General features: G+C 36.0%; 1 protein-coding gene across 1 annotated transcript in view; it reads left to right on the top strand.

Annotated features, from left to right (window-relative positions):
- Positions 1–24,363, top strand: part of NAV3 (neuron navigator 3) — a 256,522-nt gene that overhangs the window by 198,574 nt on the left and 33,585 nt on the right. Inside the window, exons 20-25 of the mRNA XM_077770208.1 lie at positions 1,490–1,573; positions 9,327–9,438; positions 16,520–16,641; positions 18,351–18,523; positions 20,124–20,277; positions 21,705–21,879. Coding sequence (XP_077626334.1) covers positions 1,490–1,573; positions 9,327–9,438; positions 16,520–16,641; positions 18,351–18,523; positions 20,124–20,277; positions 21,705–21,879 — 820 coding nt within the window. The remainder of the gene's footprint in view (positions 1–1,489; positions 1,574–9,326; positions 9,439–16,519; positions 16,642–18,350; positions 18,524–20,123; positions 20,278–21,704; positions 21,880–24,363) is intronic.

The following is a 24,363-nucleotide window of genomic DNA, read 5'->3' as shown; positions in this document are numbered from 1 at the left end:
GTGTGTGTGTGTGTGTGTGTGAGAGAGAGAGACAGAGAGAGAGAGAGACAGAGAACTTGGGAGAGGAAGAAAGAGGGAAGCGAGAGTGGAAAAAGAATAAGGGATTGTACTGGTGGACTGGAGATTAGTAGAAGTATTCTCCACCAATTATCTTTCTCTCTATGACTTGGCTGGTGAGTGTATGAAAAGAAAGGGACCCCAGGATAAGCTCAGAGCTAAGAACAAAGACACCTGGGTACCATGAAGGGACTTGTACATTCTAGTTGTTACCAATAATGGAATAAATTCTAGCTGTTACCAATAATGAAACTTCTAGCTATTATCAATAATGGAATAAACTTCTGGCTGTTACCAATAATGGAATAAATTTCCAGTGCCCTAATTTCTTGGACTCTTGTGATTCATCCGATAATAGTTACGTCAGCATTTTAACTCTGCTAGAGTTACGAGGTGATGTATTTTAGTGTCCTTTTACTCCCTTCCCTCAAAAAATTAATCTTTTGCCAAGGATTACCAAATTTTCCCCTACACCTATTTATTGTAGATGCAGGCTGTGAAATATTCCATCAGTGTAACTTTGTAAGGGCACAGTAAAATCAGATGAGTTTAAGATAACACATTTATAGTTCTCTTCAAGCCACTGTGAGAACTTGAAGCACCTCTTCATGCTTAATATTCCGTGGGTGAAGCTACTGGCTAATAGCATGTCAACAGAAACTGGCCTATTTTAGAGCTGTAAGATTGTCAAATACTTCTTAATCATAAGAGCTATGGTTTTATACAGCAATATGTATAATTCCGTGAGATTTAAAATAAAACCCGAAAGCCATAAAAACTTAAATAAAATATGACTGAATATTATTTCTAGCTGGCCAACCTGCACTTCTTTAGTTGAAGGGAATAAAGTCGAAATAAAAGCCATTTTATTGAAAAGAGTTCGGAGAGTGAAGACAACTCTTTTCGATTGAATTCTTTGTATGCACAGAAAGAGGAAAGATAATGTTATAGCTGTCAGCAGATGTCTGACACTCGAAGGAGAGTATCATTACAATAAAGGAGCGAACAATATCTCCAAAGGTCATCATGCAGGTAGAAAAAGGAGAAACATTTGTCCATTGACTATTGCAGTGACCTCCCCTTGAGCTTGAAGCCTAAAAACTTGGCAACTCAGAACTTTATTCAGCATTTTGTGTGTCAAATCCTCTGTGAGATGCAAGTCAGAAGGTGTTGTTATTTGCAAAATGCCATCCCTTTTCAGAAGTTGAACTCACATTAAATGTCAAGAGATGGAAACACTGAGTTTAAACTGAAGTTTAGAAATAGTAAAGTTTGATGTTAAAGGAGAGTCATCATTGAGAGCTAACCATAATGGTCATAGTATTTAAAGAGTTAGAATACCTGAGATTCAGCATTTTATAAAATGAAGAGTTTTCACCCATCCACGTAAGGTCCTGACATTCAAAATGTGTTCCTTCTGTTTTGTTCACAGGCTCACCTTGTAGCAGCTTTTGAAAAGAGTTTAGGGAATATGACTGGTCGACTGCAAAGTCTAACTATGACAGCGGAACAGAAGGTATGTTCAAGAATCACCACAGGGCTTCAAATAAGACAGCAAGTTACATAGGGTGTTTAAACAATGCCTGAGATGCAGCTCCATGAAAAACTGCTTTAGAGGATCCATTCCATATTAGAGTGGAACAATGACAAGATAATACCTTTTCTTGTCAGATTTTAATTTGTAAAGACTTATGATTCAGATCCATCTATATTAGAACACACACACACACAGTTTTTTCTAGGCCGTCGGTTTCACTTCTGACTGGATCTATTAGAAGAATACCAATTTTTTTAAAATTTTAATGTTTATTTATTTTTGAAAGAGAGAGAGTCAGAGTGTGAGTGGTGGAAGGGCAGAGAGAGAGAGAGAGAGGAAAACACAGAATCTGAATCAGGCTCCAGGATCTGAGCTGTCAGCACAGAGCCTGACACAGAGCTCGAACCCCTCGGACTGTGAGATCATGACCTGAGCTGAAGTCGGACACTTAACCAACTGAGCAACCCAGGAGCCCCAAAAATACCAAATGTTTTAAGAAAGAGAAGCAGTTGTATAGGAGAAGTGTTAGAATATTCCAGGAACAATTTGTTATGCAGTTGACAAAAATTACTGTCTGACAAGAATTTTCACAAATTCGTATGGTCCATAAGCCCAGTTATGGACCATAGCTATAATCTGAGATAGGCATGAGGAAAGTCTGGAGGGGAGTGAGAGCTCTACAGAGTAAAGGCGCTCAGGGTACAGCATCTGTGAAATGAAATGGAAACACTGATTCTGAGCTGAAGTTTAGAAATGCAGAATGCTAAATGAAGATTTGGGTTATCTGTGCTAACAAGGACCAGTTGGCATCTGGGGATGCTGTCTTTGAAAAGTAAAGTTAATTTATATGAAAAGCTTTAAAATAAACCTGAAGGGTTTTTATGGAGTGGGAGAAGGAACTCTAAAAAGAAAGAAACAGAGGATTTGGGTCACAAGGCAGACGTATCAAAAAGGTTCACGTTGCCTAGAAAGCGTTTGGACACTTCCCATGGGATGACCAGGAACTTACCTCTGTGACATTATTTTGGCCCTAATCTGAGTCCTTGGATGGGTGTCAGAGACAGACGCAGTCTCTAATATTGTATGGAAACATTTGTGAAACCTGCATATGTGCATGATCTGAGCAGATATCTAGTTTTCATCTAATTTTCAGCGATCCAAAATCTGAGAAGCTTTGTATATTTTCAGAATCTTACCTATATCTGTCAGTAGAGATGGCTTCAGTTTTGTCTTTAGTTCTGTAAAGTATGTCATTAGCTTTAGAGAGTTAGCATGTGTTACCATTGTGTCGGTTTACCAGGTTTTACGTTAAGAAAAAACCCAACCTGAGTGAACAACCCAACTAAAGAGAAAAATCAAATATTCCTGTTAATAGCCCGGTGTAATTAGCAAACTCTATTTTTTTTTTTTTTGCCCTTATCTTTCCTCCTCCCATTTCACAGATATCCCCCTTGCCCATGAAAGAGAGTACTATCCATCCTTGTCAAACCTGTTCTGTAAGGAATGATGACAGATGCCTGTTGAGCACAGGAATTTTATCTTCATCTTTTTTGAGGAGGAGAGAGGCAGTACAGTTTACCACTTCACTATGTAACCTAAGAACTCAGCAAATAGGACTACACGGTCTTTTAGGATAGCCAAATGCGAAAGAATACAAGGACGCTTGAGTGTGGATCTAGGCAGAACTGCTTTTTTTTTTTAAGTTTATTTATTATTTTGAGAGAAAGGAAGAGAAAGTGCATGCACAAGCAGAGGAAGGGCTGAGAAAAGGAGAGACAGAATCTTAAGTAGGCTCCATGCCTTCAGCACAGAGCAGATGTGGGACTCAAACTCATGAACTGTGAGTTCACGACCTGAGCCGAGATCAAGAGTCGGCACTTAATTAACTGAGCCACCCAGGCACCCCATCAGTGGAACCTCTTTAAGGGCTGAGGAATCTTCCATTTCCGACCCTTAAATTCATCATTGCATTTATTTATTTACTTTAAGTTCATCATTTTAAAAATCAGGATTATGATAACTACCTTGCAGAAACATGAGGAACAAGATACTATATAACACCACATACAGAGGATAGTCAAAAATGTCACCTTTCTTACATTGCTCTCCTTTTTCTCCTTAAAAAAATGTCGGATAAACCAAGTTCATCAGTGGCCATCTGCCAGACATATCACTAGAAATCATGGCTAATATTTAAGTCTCCATATCTTTAAGAAGTCATAATTAGTGGGGTTTTTTTTAATCCCTCCATATTCCTTCAATTCCTTTATATTTATAAGCAAAATGTCTTACAAAAATTGGAAAGCTATGAATTTGCTAATTTCATAATGCCTGTGAACAATGCCTGAATATTTTTCAGTACATCTGCATAGTACCTGGAATTTTAAAGTTGTAAGTCATTATTCATAACGTAACATTGCCAAAACTATAAAATTTTCTCAGAAGATACCATGATGTCCGAAATTGCCTTCACATTTTTTTAACTGAAAATAAAGCAACTGTTTGTCTCATTGCAAGCTGTATGCATACAACAGCATTAGTAAGTAATTTATTTTATTAATTTGAGATATATAACTTGCCTATTTCCAAGGTGGTTTTGAGAATCATAGAATTAATTGCAACACTATATGGCCCAATTTGGTAACAGAATCTAGTGAAAACCAGTAGAGGAATGTATATAACAAGACGCCTGAGCCTATGTAATTACTACTGCAAAGCACGAAATGGAATTGAATGTCAAGGAAGCCAAGACACAAAGGGAGATTGCTTGGCATGTCTAGCTCTCATTTTCTGACCAGAAGAGCATAATTTAGATCGGAGAGACAAACTTTTTGGCACTGAATTCAAGGACAAATTTATTGTAAAGTTTTTTAAATTGGGGTCATGGAATAACAAAAGACAAAATCGCTGTTCAAATAGACATTTCTCTAAAAGCTGAGGGCATAACATTTAATCATATTTCAGTAAAGTCATTTCTTCAGGGAGCTGAGATAAAAGGGTATATTGCTCTCTGGTGATCCAACAATCCTGTGGAAAAGATTAGAGCATATAGAGCAGAGGTTTTGAAACTCTGTTCTTGAAGTTCCAAGGCTCATTTGTCCATTTATTCATTCACCAAAGTTATACTGAATTTCTACTCTGTATGAGAGAGTGCTCTAGCTACTGAGAATTTAGCAGTGAATTATATGTATATGATATATATTATATAGTGTGTGTGTGTATATATATATATGCTTTATATATATATATACACAAACTGATTATAACTGGTTATAATATAGAGTTTATATTCCAGTAGGTAACAGATTATGAAAAAAATTTAGGATTTCAAAGAGCACCTGGGTGGCTTATTTGGTTGAACATCTGACTCTTGGTTTCAGCTCAGGTCATGATCTCATGGTTTGTGAGTTCAAGCCCCGCGCTGGGCTCTGCGCTGACAGCACAGAGTCTACTTGGGATTCTCTTTCTCTCTCTCTCTGTCCCTCCCATAGAGTAATTTGAATCCACAAGTTATTCATCAATGCAAGTTACTTACACTACTGGGATTTGGTGATCTTAGTGTATTTTGCTGGAACCAGGACTGTCTGGGTTCTTTCTGTAGAAAAATTTACAAGATTTCAAGGCATATACATAGGGGTGGGGAGTAGGATGTGTTCAAAGAAACTACAGCTAGAGAGTATAAGATTAACTGAGTGTCAGTGTGAGGAAGCAAAAGACAGGTTTAGTGGAAATTTTTAAGAACCTTGCCTAGAAAGTCAAGTTGGTTGATTAGATTTATTGCCAAGCTTGTAGGATTTGTAACAAGGCCTGTGGCCAGGAGGAATTTGGAAAGAGGTCAGGTGCACTTAGGAAGTTAGGTTGGAGAGAACAAGCAAGGTGAGTATTATGACCAAGTATTTGACCATCTCATTTTGAAGCATTCCAAGCCTGACCTTGATAACTTGTTTAGCCTCAGAGACATGTACAAAACAATTGGAAAAGATATTGACTCCATCCAGCTGTTTTTACACAAGAAACTTTTATGGAAAACTGGAATCTTACATAATCGCCAGGTATTTGGGACATCATTATTGTAGGTGAATGAATTTTAGTTCCCAGGTTTTAAAGTACCATGTTTGAAAAGTGAGAAATATCAATTAACTATGATCTGATCATCTATTCCCAAGATCTGGTCCAGAACTATCCTAGCCTCAGTCTTCTCCTTAGTGTATAATAAAGAGAGTGGGAACATGGACACTCCTGAATTAGAAGAGGCTTTAAATCCATATCTTGATGGCATTTACATTCTCCTGGTTTTTTCCCCCTGAAAGTTTAATAGAGGTTCCCAAAACTCAAGTATCTTCTACTTGGTCACTTTCAAAATAATGAAACTATATGAAAATATTTCAGAGTATCAAATGATTATATTTTTGGCTACTTCTAGAACTTGCTTCTAATTATATGTGAAAAAAAGAGGAATTCATAATTGTACTTGGAAGTAGCATTGCAATTTCTAAGCATTATAATCACCTTAGAAAAATATGGCTTAAAAATAAATGTGAACAACCAACTATAATTATGAAGGAAAAGAAAACAAAGACTGGAAATAAACTATTTAAAAGCAATTTATATATCTCAGTCAAGTTTTCACTTTCAAGTGCCTTATATTAATCTTTATATACTTACTACTGGACAAGAGAGAAAAGAAACCCTGACTTTGTTGCCTTCCAAAGGAAATTATTTCACTGATTTAGCCATATCCAGGCTTTCTGTTTATAATGAATAATAAAGTCACTGATGTTTTTATATGACACCATAGGTGATCAAACACCCTCTTGTTAAAATATAGGTAGAGGGGAGCCTGGGTGGCTTAGTCGGTTGAGCATCCGACTTTCGCTTAGGTCATGATCTCGCGGTTCGTGGGTTCAAGCCCCGCGTCGGGCTCTGTGCTGACTGCCAGCTCAGAGCCTGGAGCCTGTTTCAGTCTGTGACTCCCTCTCTCTCTGACCCTTCCCTGCTCACGCTGTCTCTCTCTCTCTCTCTCTCTTAGAAATAAATAAAAATAAAATAAAATGTAGGTAGAATTGAAGCTTTACATTATTCTTAGGAGAGAAACATCTGTTTAACATAGACCAGGACATTTGAACAAAATCACCCCAACATTTTCTGAGATCATAAGTCAGGTGAAAAAGTCTACAACAACCAAACAAGCTGAATGCTTTAAATGTTCTGGAAACACAGAGAAGGGACCTTGTTTTTCTGAAAGGCAAACTAAGAGGTTTCAAACTCATTCTACCGTGGCCTTTAATGGTGAGAAAAATATTTAAAGCAAAGGGAAAAATCATATGGGAAGAGTCAGAGAAAGGATAGCTCTAGTTTTAATGAGGTGGAAGATGGATCTCATTAACTGAAATAAGAAAGAAGGAGGGAATTTTTGCATATATAGACAGATACCTAGTTCAGGATTGAACAGATTATCAATGTCAAATTTACCTATCTTTTTACATTAAAGACACCGGAATAGTTTATAGGTGCTTGCTTATACTTAGGATGTTCCCCTGAAGTACTACTAAAATGAATTCAGCTAAACAAATTTTTTTAGGTATGTGATTTTTCCGAATTACGTAATGAATATATTTGTTACCTAGTTACACTTCCTTTGGATCTACTGTGCCATGCTGAATAACAACTAACCTTCTTAATATCTATTGTTCTTTTTTAAAGATACTTAATTTTAAAAGTGATCATTCTTCTATCTCCTGTTAACTGCAATTTTTTAAAAGCAGTATTCCCTGAACATTCCACTTGTAATCTTTTTAAAACAGTTTTGAGAAAAGATTTCTCTAGAAAAGATTAAAACTTAAACACTGAAATAAGTCAGCTTACTCATAAAATTAAGTATGAGATCTCAATTCTATTTTTCTTCTTTCAACTTAAAGCCAGATGTTTCAGCAGATTTTAATCCATGATACAAGCACTACTGATTTAAATTCAAGGATGAAAATCTGATTTTCATCAAAATTTAATTTGTATTCTAGTATGTATATTATAAAATTACTCTTTAAATTATGTGATTCATTAAGTACGTACAATAGATTGCCTTTTGTGAATAATTTTCTGGGAAAAGCAGAATGAATTTTCAGTAAGCCTTTTATCTACTGGGAGATTTATTTAAAATGGAAAATACATTAAATTTCGGTAAACTTATATATTACTAATTGAGCAAGGGACAAAACTTAGAACTTGGAGAGATTGAGAAATTATTCTGAAATTTGTATTTTTTTTTTTTACAAAATTTGTATTAGGACAATGGAAGTCTTCCACAAACATGCTATCTTTCCTTTGTGATAAATATATGCAAATGAAATTACAGTCAAGTATTTAAGGATCCATCTATGAATCCAAGAGGTTGCTACTGATTTCATTATGTAATTCTTTGACTTATAAACTACTAGAAGTTTATAAGATGGTTTATTTTTTTTAATATCTGTGTCCATTAGAAATGTCAGATATCCAGTGAAAATAGTTATAGGATGTGCTAGGTATCTATTCCAAACTTGGATATCATTTCAGTTAGCATTGCCTTTNTTGTTTTTAATTTTTTTTTTTTTTTTTTTTAGCATATTCTGCAAGACAGAGAGTAGGAATAAGTTATTGACTATGGAATGAAGAACTCAAGCCTGATTCTTTGGATTTCTGCCAAAGATGCTAGAGAAAATAACGAATGACAATTACATTACCTAGGAATTCTCTATGAGGCTGACAGAATTCTAATTTTTAGAGTTGCTATCATGGCCAAGAATTCTGGACACTCCTGGTTTGGAGGCTCCAGATGGAAATACTGCCTATGCTAGAAAAACACTCTTCTTCCTTTTCCTGTAAGGCACGTCTTCCTGATGCTGCCTCGTAGTCACTTGTGGTTAAATAATTCACTTAGAAACTGTGAAAGATCACATTTGTATGTTCACTGGGACAATTCTTAAAGTTACCTAAGTTCAATCAGAGATAGATGTTTTATAAAAATTTTTGATTTGTAAGATACCTTTTTTTTTTTTTTTGGTAAACTGTTATTTAAGGACTGTGTATTGCATATATTTCTATTTACTTTAAAAAATTCCGGTGTTGCCTTGGCTTGGTAAAATTGAGTTCTCCATGCTAAAAATCTTATTGGATAAAAAATATCAGAATCTATGACAACCTTGATTTGCCAAGTAGAATTTAATAATATGATATTTAGTAGCAATGAGTTGGGGTGAGTTCTTTTTATACTTGGATATGAAGAATCAGTTCCCCAAGTGCAAAATTAATGAGACAAAATCAGAAGTCATTCATTCAGCAAGAATCAGGGTTTCTGGCTGACAGTAAAATGCAATATGATTCACCAGTAAAATTCTGATGGCTAATTCTGTGATGTAATCATGGTGGTATTAATAGGTTTGGTATAAAAGGAGCAATGTGACATCTTGCTTTATGTTGAACTGGTCAACTTTAGGTGCCACGCTTTACAAGGAATAAAGACTATTCAGATCACATTCATAAGAAACTAACCAAGGCATTTTATTTTAGATTCTCCTTTACATTTAGCTAAATAAGAAGTTGTTAGATACAACTTGACAAGGTTAGTCAGGCATCCAAATCTCCCAGGAGGTTAGCACTACATAAAATTAAACCCAGTTGATAGTGAATTTATAAACAAGGACATTTTGCTTTTCTCTCTAAGTGTTAAAACTTCTAAATTCTATTTGTTTCACAGGAGTCTGAACTTATAGAACTAAGAGAAACCATTGAAATGCTGAAGGCCCAGAACTCTGCTGCCCAGGCAGCTATTCAGGGAGCACTGAACGGTCCAGACCACCCTCCCAAAGGTATATTTAGAAACATTGCCATTTTTCATCCAATATAATGATTATCTATTTTATTTATTAGAGTGAAGCTGCTTTTACTCAATGGCATTGCCTTTTATCATGAGTAAGTTGGTATTAATGCAGTCAGAATCCCCAGTAGTTTTCCTTATCAAATAATTTTTTTATTAAGCTTAAGGAATTTGCTTTTATAGTAGTACAGACATTTCTCTCCATTTGATTTGGTGGAAGTGGGGATGGGGAGGTTGGTAAATACATTCATATCTGACTTCCAGCAAAACAAACCCTGTAAGGAGTATCAAATTCTAGATCTATAAACAAAATAAAATAATCAATATGGTAAAATACCAAGAACTAGGTATTAGCTCCTTATGGGTGGAAGGAATAAAAAGACACACTTCTTATGTTAAAAGCAATAAAAAAAGGGCATAAACGTTAGTCTGCTTTTAATTATTACTATGCATCATCTGTTCTAAACAATAGTAAGATCATCTCCTTTGCTACCACTTCCATCCCTTAGATTCCCACTGAAGAAATGATTTGTGTTAATGTCATGTCAGTTTTTTCTTTGCATAGTTTCTACTTATTCATGTCCTACCTCTTTTCAATGGCTTTCAACGTGTTCAACTCTTCACCAGCTAAACAAATGCTTTTATAAATCTTGTGTGTATTTTTCCAATTCACGATGAATTCTGAGAACATTTTATGGAATCTTTCAATGTCTCCAGAAGCCAGTCACACTTCAGGCCCTTGAAGTGTGGGTTCTCTTACCATGAAACCAAAAGTGTTCTCTCCGGGATCACAAATGTTTTACACAACATTAAGTCTAGTACCACATTTAAAATTCTTACTGTATTTGAAATGCAGACAGCATTTAATACTGATGTCCATTCCATCCTACTTGACACATTAATTTCTTCTAATGTTTGTAACATTCACATTCTTAGTTTTTTCTCCTGTCCCTTTGAAATCTCTTTGTTTCTTTTGCGGGTTTACTCATTTGTATCCATTTGTTACATGTGGATGTTTCTTAGAACCCAGTCCTAAACTCTCTTCCATTATGATTTTGTGCATTGTGATTCCCTTCTCCAATCTAAAAATCTATAAACTCATCTAATTCTCTGGCTATAATTATCATTTATGTGTTGATAACTGTCAAATATATTTCTTCAGGCCAGGCTCTTCTCGAGTTACAGATCTATATATCTAGCTGCACAAGAGAGAGCTCCATTTGGTTATCCTTGGATGTCTCTTTGTCACACTAAATTCAACATCTCCAAATTTGAACTTGTCATCTTCTCTCTCCGACCTGCTTTCCCTTCAGTGTTGCTTGCCTCAGTAAATGGCACCACCATTCTTCCATATAGCCATAAATCTAGGCGTTCATTCATAAATCCTCCTCTCCTCATTCATTAAATCACCAAGTTCTATTGATTCCACCCCTTAAATATCTCTAGGATGTTTTCCCTTTTTTTCTGAGCCTAATACCATCCCTCATCTCCCTCCTGAACTGTGACTACAAACTCCTAAATCCTTCCTGCCCTTCGTCTTACACCACTTTATATCATTCTTCACACTGAAACCAGAGCATTTGCCAACAACATATATCTATAGGTATCCCATTGCTTTTAGGATGAAATACAAACTTCTTAACATGACATAATTTCTCTTCATCAGCTTTATTCACTCAAAATATTTAGTGATTATCAGTGATTTGCTAGACACTGTTCCAGAGCTTATGCTTTGCTTTTTGTCACGTTGTATATTTCAACTACCCTGAACTTCTTGTAATTCTCTAAAAGTGTTTTATATGTTCTGTTATTTCTACTTAAAATTTTCTGCCTTACGTGTTCAGCATAAAAACTTTATGAGACCTACAAGAGTTAGCCTAAATATGCCTCCTTGACCCTTAAAATTGATGAGGTTCCCTTGTGGTATGTTTCTGGAAATAACTGTAGTTCCTCTATCAAAATTTGTATTATACTTTGGTGCCTTAATTTATATAAGATCTGCCTTTTCTTATCAGTGATAGAGTGGTATGTTTACTGAATCCAAGTGGCTATGGGGGTGCCTGACACGCAAAAGGGGTGTATTTGAATTTTAATTAAAAAATACAGTTTTGGGAGTGCCTGGATGGCTCAGTGTGTTAAGCATCTGACTTTGACTTAGGTCATGATCTTGTGGTTCGTGGGTCTGAGCCAGGCGTCAGGCTCTGTGCTGACAGCTCAGAGCCTAGAGCCTGCTTCGGATTCTATGTCTCCCTCTCTCTCTGCCCCTCCTCTGCTCGCACTCTCTCTCTTTAAAATAAATAAACACTAATTTTTTTAAAAAATAATAAATTAAAATAATATATTGTTTTAAGTGCTGGAATTTAAATTTTAGAAAAAAAATTATAAAGGGAGATATACTTAAATTAAAGGACAAACTAGTTCTCTAGGGGCTACTTCTGTTAAGTATTTAGCAACTTTCCATGTGGGGGAGTTGATTTATATGCACATGGAAAATTACTGCATATTTAAAGCTTATCTTTGAGCTATAATAAAGCAGCTTATGTTCTAAATCTTCATGTCGTAAATAGGTCCAGAAGGGATTTAAAAAGACTTAATCCTTTCTTTAACACAGTACAAGTCACTGAAGTAAAACTTTCTGGAAGGATTCCTTTTATCTTAGGCAACAGGTACCCTAATATATCTACTGGAATTGAAAAAAGGAATTCCTCTGCTCACAAATGTGGGAGGGGTACATAAACTGAGCAAAATGATAACAGTTAATATTCAAATTGGTCAAGAAAGATTAAAAATATTTTATAAGATATAAAAACAATAAAAACAAATAATTATAAGTGTATATAGGATATTTAGATTAGGTTCTCTAATATTGAAACTTAATATAAATTCAGTGAACACAAACTGATTCTTATTATCTTGACCATTGACATCACATGCAGAAAATAAAGTCTGTTGGACTATTTATGTATCTTTACATGGGTTGTTATGGTGATTGTATAAGCTATAAACTTATAGTTTGAAATCATACTGAGATTTGGTTTTTGAGACCTTTACACATTTATGTCAGGTAAATATCTATTTGGAGTGAGACAACATCTTTTTGGAGTGAGACAACACTTTTATACACAGGTCAAACTATGACAAAAATCTCATAATTGATTAATGTAACTTTCTTTTTCCTATTTGTGCATCCCATTTATTAACAGAGCCTGAAAAATAATAGCAGTCCATAATAGAATAAATTTATTTATTCTTGCACCAATGTTATCTGAGCAGCTGATATGTACTAGCCACTCTGTTAGATCTTGAAATACAAAGATTAAAAAATAAAAGTCCCCCGCACTCCAGGGCTCACAGTCCACTGCCATAAAAGGTTATAAATAGATCTCTGTGTAACTTTAACTATATAGAGATACATGTATATAACCATACATGAAAGGTGAAGTAATGGAAAATTTTACTTTTATTTTTCAAAATGTACTATTGTTTCTTTTAAGTCACTGCTTCTGTGTATAAGCATAGAATAGGTTTTCCTTGAGATGTACAAAATACATTCAGCAAAACAGGGAGTCAATTGCTATCAACAGTGAATACATTTTTAGGAATGTTAGGCAAACATAGCTGTGTTGAATGAATAAGAATAATATTACCCACAAGTGATTATTGATTGCCTACCACAGGCCATAGTCTGCACAATGTCCTGGATATACAGTGGTAAACAAAACAGATATAATCTTTGTCTCCATTAAACTTGTGGACTTGGGGCACCCGGGTGGCCCAGTTGGTTGGACGTCTGACATCGGCTCAGGTCATGATCTCATGGTTTGTGAGTTTGAGCCCAGCATCCGGCTCTCTGCTGTCAGAGCAGTCTGCTTTGCATCCTCTGTTTCCCTCTCTCTCTACCCCTACCCCACTCTCGTGAGCACACACTCTCTCTCTCTCAAAAATAAATATTTTTTAAAAAAACCTTAAATCTTGTGCGAGAGCAGAAAATAAGCAAAATTGTGATTGTTGGTGTAGCTGAAAATGCATGCCAAAATAGTTATGTTATAAAATGGGCAAGAATAGGTGTCATAGAAAGCAAGGGTAGAAGGAACCTGCTAGAGGCGCATAGTCAGAAAAGGCCTTTCCCAGACAGCAACATTTCAGGAGAGATCCAAGGAATAATTATCAATATATGTGGCAAATATTGAAAGAGGAGTATTCCAGAAGAGTCTTGAGATAGAAAACAGACTAGTGCCTTCATAGAGCTGATAAAATGAGCAGAGGTAAAATAAGAAGAACCAGGTTGGCGAGAAAAGTACTGACCAGATTACTGAGAGTCATTTAGACCATTTTTTAAGAGTTGAAATGTTTTCTTTCTTATGAAAATGAAAATCTCCTGAGAAGTCTGAAGGAAGGGAATGATGATGACGTTTTTCTTTGAAAGATTTCTCTAGCTACTGTATATAGAATGGTTTGAACTTGGATAGCTCTTCTTGCTGTAAAGCAGGGAAGTGGTAGCGATAGCTTCAACTGGGCATCGCTGGTGAAAAGGGTGGGTGTAGGAATGAATGGATGAACAAACATGTAACTGAAATGCAGACTTTTAAAATAAGCTTCTCCATTCATGCATAAGGTTGATACCCATTTGGTCAATCATTCTTTACTAAGCTCTATAGTGTCACATGTACTGAACTGAATACTTACAAACACTAGCAAGAATTTGTTAGAGAAGAATAAAATATGTTCCTTTCATTCTCTGATATTATTGAAATTTGCTTGTCAGTATAATGAATTCAATATAGTTCAATAACTATGTTTTATGTCCAGATTCTCTCTTCATTCTTTATTGGTAAATGCATTCATAACTGAAAGTAAATAATACCTACAAGGACCACTTTTGACCTATGATTATAAGAATTTACCTGTCTTTTCAAATTTTGAAGGTTAATCAAAGCCAAATACAATTTACTAGTACTGGATATATTAAAAACTCTAGAGTACCTTAACATCTAGTACGATTGCTTTATTTGTGAAAGTCAATTACTAGGGAAAAAAACCTAAGCAATACTGTATCTTGATCACAAAAACTTCTAGCCAAGCACAGCAGAAATTTAAAATACAAATAAGTAGGGGCGCCTGGGTGGCTTAGTCGGTTAAGCGTCCGACTTTCGCTTAGGTCATGATCTCGCGGTTCCTGGGTTCGAGCCCCGCGTCGGGCTCTGTGCTGACTGCCAGCTCAGAGCCTGGAGCCTGTTTCAGTCTGTGACTCCCTCTCTCTCTGAACCTCCCCTGCTCATGCTGTCTCTCTCTCTCTCTCCTAGAAATAAATAAAAATATTTAAAAATAAATAAATAAATAAATAAAATAAAATACAAATAAGTACCATTCTCCTTTTCTTTATTCATGTAACTTCCATATTAGTTGATTAAAAGATGCTATACTCCTTTATTGTTCAGTCAAAATGCCACACATAAATGCTTAAGTTATGACATTTGTAATGTTTTGGGCTTGTAAGCGCATCATTATTTTTTAAAGTATTTTTAAGAGGCCAAAACCTACAGATTCTGAAAAATAGTTTTATTTTTGCCTCCTATAAAATTTGTCAGCATATTTATTATTTTAATGGAAAAATTAAGGTACTTGTTGATATGTATATATATGACTGTAAGAATGGAGATATATATACATATGTTACGTGCCCACACATATGCTCACTGATTATGTGTTTTAAGAGGAACCAGTTATAGTTTCATTGTCACAGGGCATTGTACTGTTAAATAAATCTGTCAGCTGGAAAGCTTTGATTTTATACTATTGTTTCTGTGGAAACTTTTTGAAAGCTATATAGTAATTTCTGACATAAGTTCTACTGAGATGTTTTGCTTGGCTCATCTGCGTTGATGCCAATTAAATATAATAATAGATTTGGCCTTAAAGTAGACTGGACCTTAAAAATAATTTTATGAATTCTTAGTGTCTTCACTAACACTTAATATCAGTTCACTGTAAGTAGTAAGTAAAACTACTTATTTTACTGTAAGAAAAATTTCAATTTCAACAACTATAAGTAGTTGTACTACTTACTACTTAGTACTTAGTTGTACTAAGTACTATAAGTATAAGCTGATTTTATGGAGTAAGTGGGTATCATCAAAATGTGATTAAATATCACATTTTTTTTTCAAATTATCTTGTGTGACTAGAGAAGCACTACCTGCTGTTTAGAAGTATGCAAGCCCGTATCACAGGGTAGCACAACACACATTAGAATCTCTCCAGGTCTCAGGTTGGCTCTACTGTGTTTCAGCTCTGTGACTCTGGTAAAATGACTTTTAGTAATTAAACTCATTTCAACACTTTGCTTTATTAATAAAATTAGAAGATCCCAGGGTAGAGTCAACACAGAGTAAAAGCTTTATTATTACCTGTTGTTATGATTATTGTTGTCATTACTCTTCCAAGTCATAGGCAGGGATTATGATGGAAGAATTGCACTGTCTTAAATATGTATTCTGTTTAGTTTACACGTGCTATCTGCNTTCTCAGGTTACTTCTTTGCACTCAATTTTCTCATCTGTGAATTGAAGTGTTGAAATGATATCCAAGGTTTGTTTTGGCTCCATCATGGTATGATTCTATGAAATGGAAAATTAATATACTTGGCTTCAGTAGCTTTATCCAAAGCACTAATATTAAAAAGACACAATTAATTCTCATGCGATGACGAGTTTCCATTTACTCCATGGGAGTAATCATTTGGAGTAAATCACTTGGAAGATCTGTTTGATCCAGGTATTCAGTAGAAATCAGTACCATAACATTTCATTTTTGGGTAAAACTCAGAACTCATTAAACCACCAGTGCTACAGACTTATATGAGATATTCAGTGAATCTTAATGCAGATAACCCAGTTAATTAAAGCAAATAAGGTTGTACTTTAGTACACTTATAAAACCAAAACTGCACTGAACTGATTTGTACAAAGCCATGTTGACTTTTATTAGCAGACTTCCTCTCAGGAAGCCTGAAATCCTGATTTGTTCACAGTGAAAGTCTGTGAGCTAATGTGATACTCTCTATGTATTGCTAGATCTCCGCATCAGAAGACAGCATTCCTCTGAAAGTGTTTCTAGTATCAACAGCGCCACAAGCCATTCCAGCATCGGGAGTGGTAATGATGCTGACTCCAAGAAAAAGAAAAAGAAAAACTGGGTAAGCCAGGGTCATCTCATCTCATTCAGAAGTTTATTATTGCACAATGAGTCAGTTTTTGTTTGTTTGTTTGTTTGTTTTCTTATGAGCTTTAGAAATCTGTAGCGGTTTACAAAGAATGTCATTCAAATGACTGGGCCCTACTCATCCCTGAAATTAGGGTGGCATGGTGATGAAGAGCATATGTTGTAGTCAGGACTAGACTTGGGTTTGAATCCCACCTCTGGCACTTATTATTTGGACCACAGGCAGGCTGCTTCACACTTTGAGGGGGCCTGCATTTTCTCATCTGTAAAAATAAGATAATACTGACTTTGTAGAGTGTTATAAAGAAAAATAAGATAAAATCTGTTAATAAATGACAGAGCAGGGATTTATCGTGGAGGTGAGAAAGAAGAAAAGATGGTCTTGGTGGTGGTGGTGGTGGTGGTGGTGGTGGTGGTGGTGAAGGTACTAATGATAGGGATGGGGGAAGAGGAGAAGAAATAGATTATAAAAATAGGGACAGAAGAAACCTTGACAGTCTCTTCATCTCTCACTTCAACAGAGTAACTTTAGTGTAACTAAAGCTTCACCTCATAAGAAATCAACTACATTAGTGTCTGCCTTCTATTTTTTTACCAAGACAAGATAGCAGAAATAGAGAAATACTTCAACAGAGCAGCACGTTACATTTGCTAGAGATGTAATTTATGATAACGTGAAGCAATTGCTAAAAACAAAGGTGAAGATGCCATCACAGCAAAATGTTTAAAAACCATGGCATAAAGGGTTTCTTTGAATACCATGAAACAAAAGTAAATTTTTAAAGAAGTACAGCTCTTGATGAAATCCAAAATGCAACAGTCAGAGGATTTTACTGGAGTGCCTACTATAAATAATGAAAGAAATATCTTTTTTGTTTTAAAAAATGTTTATACAGGTAATATTTTAAAATACTGATCAGCCTTCCTTCCCTTGATTTGTAATTCCACACTCTTTCATGTTTCTGCAAGGTGAACTCTAGAGGAAGTGAGGTGAATATAAACCGTGGACAATTTGGCATGCATCTATAAAAAATACCCTACCTTGGCATGAATGCTATTCATTTTTGGCAGTAGGCTTTTTATACCTTTTAAAAACAGATTACCTTGTATGTCTTTTCTTTGTGTCTTTTCATTTTAATCGCAAATTTTCAAGAGAAGAGGTAAAATGACTTTTTTGAATAGAGCTGTAGGGGATACCAATTCTGGTTTTCAATAGTATGGGAATTGAAAAATTTGAATAGAAAATCACAATTAACGAAGTGTTAGGTGAATTTGATTTCATTTTGCTTTTTAAGTTTATACTGTCAGCAGGACATGACTTGATTGTAGCGCTAAAGTGGCCATTTAAAACAAATTGCCTTGAAGAGAGGAGCATTGGGAGTGGAGATCCCTTCAAGGTACTTAGTTTTAAATGAGTGCTCTGACAGCCATGCCCTTGACCCTTGCACTATTTTAAAAGCCTTCCGCGTTTGCGCTGCGCTGGATTAATATAAGAATAAAACAAACCACAAGACATGGTATCATTTTTTTTCTAGAGATACCGTGCTGCAGCTGTTAATCCTCTGCTTGTACATACTGACCCCAGGCAGTGGCTAGGATAGCACCTGCACACTAACTAACGCCCCAAAGCAAAATTCGTCAAGTGCAAATAGACAGGAAAGGTAATCTCTGTCCTCTTTGCAGCTGCGAAGCTCATTCAAACAAGCCTTTGGGAAGAAAAAGTCCACCAAGCCTCCTTCCTCACATTCGGACATTGAAGAGCTTACCGACTCATCCCTTCCAGCATCCCCTAAATTGCCCCATAATGCGGGCGACTGTGGGTCTGCATCCATGAAGCCCTCGCAGTCCGCCTCAGCGTAAGTCACTCCGTCGGCAGGATGCTGAAGTCTTTTTCGAAAGCAACTTCAGGCCAAGCCCATGTTTGTGTTCTAAATGCAGTCCGGTTGTACTTTCACAGCGGCAACACCATCTGTGCCGATCGTTTTCATATCTTCCTTAGAACTATGGACAGCATTTGTTTCTCCTTCGTTTTCCACATATTAGAACTGGCGTGTTTTTTAAGTTCATTCTCTACTTTTCTGAGTCATTATTCTCACTCCGTTTCACTTGCGTTTGTCCATGTATCTGTCTCACTGTGCATTCGATGCAGGTCACCCCTTGTCTGGCCACCAAAGAAACGGCAAAATGGCCCTGTGATCTACAAGCATAGATCCCGGTAAAATGGCGTGTGATGCATGAAAATTGCAGAGACCCAGGTTCTAACCTAAGCAGCATCTGCTTTTGCTCTTTCTAAAATCACTCGCATGCATTTCAAAGATAANCAGGAACCGCGAGATCATGACCTAAGCGAAAGTCGGACGCTTAACCGACTAAGCCACCCAGGCGCCATTTGTCTTTAATTCCATGAGAATCTAGCATAGCATTTTTATAGTTGCTCACTATTTGATGTTACAAGAATGAATGAAACCTTTAGGATGTAGAATATGTACTCGGATGTGGCGATTCCCTCTTGTAGATACTGTTTAAATCAAATTTCCTTGACAATGACTAGCAGAGAACTGTCACATAGGACAGCGCCACTAGTAGGACCATTTAAGACATTTGTATGTCCTAGATAATTTCATCACTTGTGTAGGAAGGAGGAACATAACACTGCCATTTTGTAAGCAACAAACAAAGCAAAAATATAGTCCTCGTATTTTAAATGGAAGAGGTATCCATTAATACAAGTTTTTTCGCCCTATTTCCTGCAAAACTGCCCACAAAACAACAATAACAATAAAATAGTAAGGAAATAATGTATATGACTTTCAAGCAGCGCTTGCCTAGCCTGCCTGCATGGGTTGAAACCTGTGATTTAGCTTCATTAGTTCGATCTCCTAAATCAGCTGAGCCTACCAGGAAGGTTGCAGAACCCTCATCCATGAGTTAAATATCCAAAACTAATCTCTCTGATTTATTTTCTATAATATTTATAGTGGATTTTCATGGTAACTTGAAGAGAGTGCTGTGGCAAATAATGTTATTCTTTGGACCATTTTACAAAAAAAGAAAGAAAGAAATCAGTGTTTTAGGAACATCATAACTGCTTTTAAAAAAGGATGTTTCATAAGTTGAAAATAGAGACTTAAGTCCCTTGAACAATGGGAGAATGAGATAGTGTCATACGATGACTCTGCAGCCCTAATTCGTGGGAGCAGTAATAATAGATTGTTTTTGAACTTCAGAAAATTGGAAGAAAGGATTAAAGGGAAAAGACAGCTACTGTTTTCAGTTTTGAACCTGTGAATGTATTGCCATTTGTAAAACTCTTTCTCCTTCTCTTTAGGTGTTGCTGGCAGCGAATAACTTCTGTAGCTGCTGGATAATATTTCAGCTCAGCCTTAAAAGAAGCATTGCTTTTCCTAATGCTCTGGCTTTCCCTGACTACTGATTTGTGTTTGTTTCCTTCTTCAGGATCTGTGAATGCACAGAGGCTGAAGCAGAGATAATTCTGCAGCTGAAGAGCGAGCTCAGAGAAAAGGAATTAAAATTAACAGATATCCGACTGGAGGCCCTCAGCTCTGCTCATCACCTTGACCAGATCCGGGAAGCCATGAACCGGATGCAGGTCAGTGCTGAAGCACCTTCAAGGAACAAAGAGGAGAGATTTAAAATATTGTTTATTTTCCACCCTTGGTTGTTATAAAAACAAATCTCACTTTTAAACCCACTGTGGAAACACACTCTGTTCATTAAGTCTTTGCACCTCATTTCTTAATACTGAATGGAGCATTCTGTCAAATCCGAGGCTGCAATGAGGAGTACAGACTTCCCAGTTGCACTCAAGGGCCATTCAGGACACTTGTACCAGTGATTGGATTCTCTTGAGAGCCGAGTTTTTAAAGGAACTACTGCAACCCTTCTGTCTACACTTTTCCATGATGTGCCTTTGTGTTGGCTTTTTTTTCCATTCTTTTGACATCTGACTTCCAATTACTTTTGCCTATTTTCTAGTGGGAAAAAAAACATAATGAGGAAACTACAGAAATTTAACACAAGCCTTCTAAATATGAAAGTAACAGTGATAGGGAAGGCCATCTGTAAAAGTAAAGCTTTTGTATTTTGGGGAAGCATCGGAAGGCTAATTTCAGAGCCAGGCTGTGCTCAGAATGTTTTCATTTTATTATTGTAAACCGGTAATCACTCGGTTCCACAGTTGACTGAAATAAGCAAAGCTCATTGCTGAGCAGACTTATCTGCGACCGTATGTATTCGTCAGAAGGTTTTTGTTGTTTTTATGAGCTTAGTGCTCCATTTTGAAGGAACAAAAACTCAGATGTTGGCTGGAATTCTGCAGTGATGTCAAATCACCTTATTGATACTGTTTCTGTTTTCCTCTGGTTTTTCAGACTCTCCCTGAGTTCAGACTAATACAAATGGCACTATTTACCTGTGAGATTTTTTTATTTTTTTTAATGTTTTATTTATTTCTGAGAGAGAGAGAGAGAGAGAGAGAGAGAGACAGCGTGATCAGGCGAGGGTCAGAGAGAGAGGGAGACACAGAATCTGAAGCAGGCTGAGCTGTCAGCACAGAGCTCCACGCGGGGCTCGAACCCATGAACCGTGAGATCATGACCTGAGCCGAAGTTGGACGTTTAACCGCCTGAGCCACCCAGGCGCCCCCTGTGAGATTTAACAGTACATTTAAAATGAGAAATTTTACGAACTCAAATAAATGATTCTTAATTCAAATGGGACCAAATCCTGGAAGACTACTCAAATATATGATAGATTCAAAAACTACTTATATAAATTCTAAGGGTGAGTGTGTCTGTATTGGTGAATACATGAATCTATGCCTGTAAGAAACAGGATAGGTTAATGATTTTCCTTCTTTGGAAGGAAATCCTGTTTTCATAATTTATATTTGTTTATTTAATGTATCACCGCATGCTTTGTTTAATAAGCCAAATTATTAACTCTGATGAAAGAGTTATTTTTTTTCTCACTCAGACTGGCTGGATTTTTTTCTCATGTTTTCCATCTTCACAACAGAATGAAATTGAAATACTGAAGGCAGAAAATGACCGGTTGAAGGCAGAAACTGGTCACACAGCTAAGCCTGCTCGTCCACCGTCCGAGTCCTCAAGTAGCACATCCTCCTCATCTTCACGCCAGTCCTTAGGACTGTCTCTAAACAACTTGAATATCACAGAGTCTGTTACCTCAGGTAATTTTCTGCACCCACCTGCCTGAATGAAATTGTGCCTATGTTTTCATGAGGGGAGAGGGGGCTGGCGTTTGGAGAATCTTACCCACCACTGTTCTTAACCTCCCCCTCCTAAAAATGTTAGCAGTCTGAATTCTCAGAAATATTCCTATCCTTCTCTTTAAATGTATTGTAGTCTGTTACAATTTTCAAAGAATATTCTCTGTGAAAGAGTGAAAGACTTGAGACATAATGGTTTTCATATCCTTTAAAAAAATTACTTGTGCTTGAGAAATTCTTACTTAGTGATTACAAACATGATAAAAAGATTATATTCTCAGTGGTGATCATTAGTATTTATGAATAGAATACTAATAATCCTATGCAATCGTATAATATTTTAAGTGTACAAAGCCCATTTATGAGTGTATCAGGACCTATTCCTAAATTTGACCAGATGATTGTGCATGGCATTACCCGGAGAGAACATAATACTAGTACATCACAGTTCTATTAAATTTTCAGCAAACAGAAAGCATTCACTGGATTCTGTTATTGTGTTCAGTGGTAATAATGATGGAACAGGGGTATAGTTTTACTTCATCACAAATAGAATCATATGACAATGTTTTCTTCGTGTCTCATGAAATATCACTTGTAAAATATATGGCAGTGAATCATTTTATGTATATAAGATTTAGTTTAGGAAACATTTACATGAAAATCTGTGGTAATTGCAAAGCAGAGCCACCAGATGACGCTTGGAAACCAATGATATACATGTTCCTGGGTAACTTTGGATTCCATTATACAACTATATAGTTCTTCCTGGCTTGCCCTAAGTAAAGTATAGAAGAAAATGAAGAAGAGAAACAGAAATACAGCATGCTGATACTGATGAAACTTTGTAATAAATCACATCTCTTCTAAAAAGTCAGAATGTTAACAGTTCTGTTATATCTGCCATTCATAATGTAAAATGAATAGCTTAAATATATAACCTGCTTTCTTCTTAGAAGAGACAAGTGGCAACTGAAAGGCAAGTAGGAACCCCCTGAAATTCAGGGAAACACTGTATATAACATTTGGCAAGTATGGAAAGGGAAATGAATTCTGAAACTAAGCATCAAGTAAAACCGATATTAGTAGTCAAGAAGAAACAGAGAGATGTTATAATTAAATGAACTTAAATATCATTCAGCAGAATGAAACCATGGGACTATGATCATAACCTGAATGTGTAAATTGTCTGTAAGGTGTCATCATCCCCACTCTTCAAAAGATGCCAAAAAAGAAAAACACCAAAAACTTCAAATGTATAGATTCTAGGAGCCCTGAGGAAAATCCTCTATGTTGTTGGTGAAGTGAAGTAGGGTCCACAGCCAAAGGCAGTCAGTATCTGTGTCCTCAGTGGACTCCTTAAGGAAACGAGCAAGATCTTGTACCTTACAGGCTGGCTTAATGGCAGGATTTCACTGTTACATGATATTGTTTAGCTCATGGAAATATAATAAGGTTTAAAGGAGGCAGTTAGTACTAAAGATAGTTTAGAAACAGAAGCCATATAAAAATGAAACCAGGGCCGCTGGAATGGCTCAGTTGGTTAAGCGTCTGACTTTGGCTCAGGTCGTGATCTCACGGTTCGTGGGTTCAAGCCCCACATCAGGTTCTGTGCTCACAGCTCAGAGCCTTGAGCCTGTTTTAGATTCTGTTTCTCCCTCTCTTTCTGCCACTCCCCTGCTCATGCTTTGTCTCTGTCTCAAAAATAAATAAACAACAAAAACAATTTTAAATGAAACTAAAAATTCATGTGTAGGAAAAACTAAAATCCATAAAGATAAATATAAAATATCATAAATCAAATTTATAATATCTATGATCATCAGACTGAAAATACTGATGTCTGTGATTCAGAATTTCAGGCAAATGTTTTGAGGGGGTTTCAAAGAAGTACTTTTTATTTTTTTTTTATTTATTTATTTTTTTTAATAGTTTATTGTCAAATTAGTTTCCACAAAAGAAGTACTTTTTAAATTATACATTTTATTATTTATTTTTAGTTCTATATTATTTTATTTCCTTAATCATTTTTCATTAGTGGTAATTGTATCTGAAAAAAACACCTNTTCGTGGGTTCAAGCCCCACATCAGGTTCTGTGCTCACAGCTCAGAGCCTTGAGCCTGTTTTAGATTCTGTTTCTCCCTCTCTTTCTGCCACTCCCCTGCTCATGCTTTGTCTCTGTCTCAAAAATAAATAAACAACAAAAACAATTTTAAATGAAACTAAAAATTCATGTGTAGGAAAAACTAAAATCCATAAAGATAAATATAAAATATCATAAATCAAATTTATAATATCTATGATCATCAGACTGAAAATACTGATGTCTGTGATTCAGAATTTCAGGCAAATGTTTTGAGGGGGTTTCAAAGAAGTACTTTTTATTTTTTTTTATTTATTTATTTTTTTTAATAGTTTATTGTCAAATTAGTTTCCACAAAAGA

This window comes from Crocuta crocuta, unplaced genomic scaffold, assembly GCF_008692635.1.
Source record: "Crocuta crocuta isolate KB4526 unplaced genomic scaffold, BGI_CrCroc_1.0 scaffold317, whole genome shotgun sequence".
Classification (NCBI taxonomy): Eukaryota; Metazoa; Chordata; class Mammalia; order Carnivora; family Hyaenidae; genus Crocuta; species Crocuta crocuta.
Note: the sequence above shows the minus strand (reverse complement) of the source record. Positions and strands in the feature narration are given on the sequence as shown.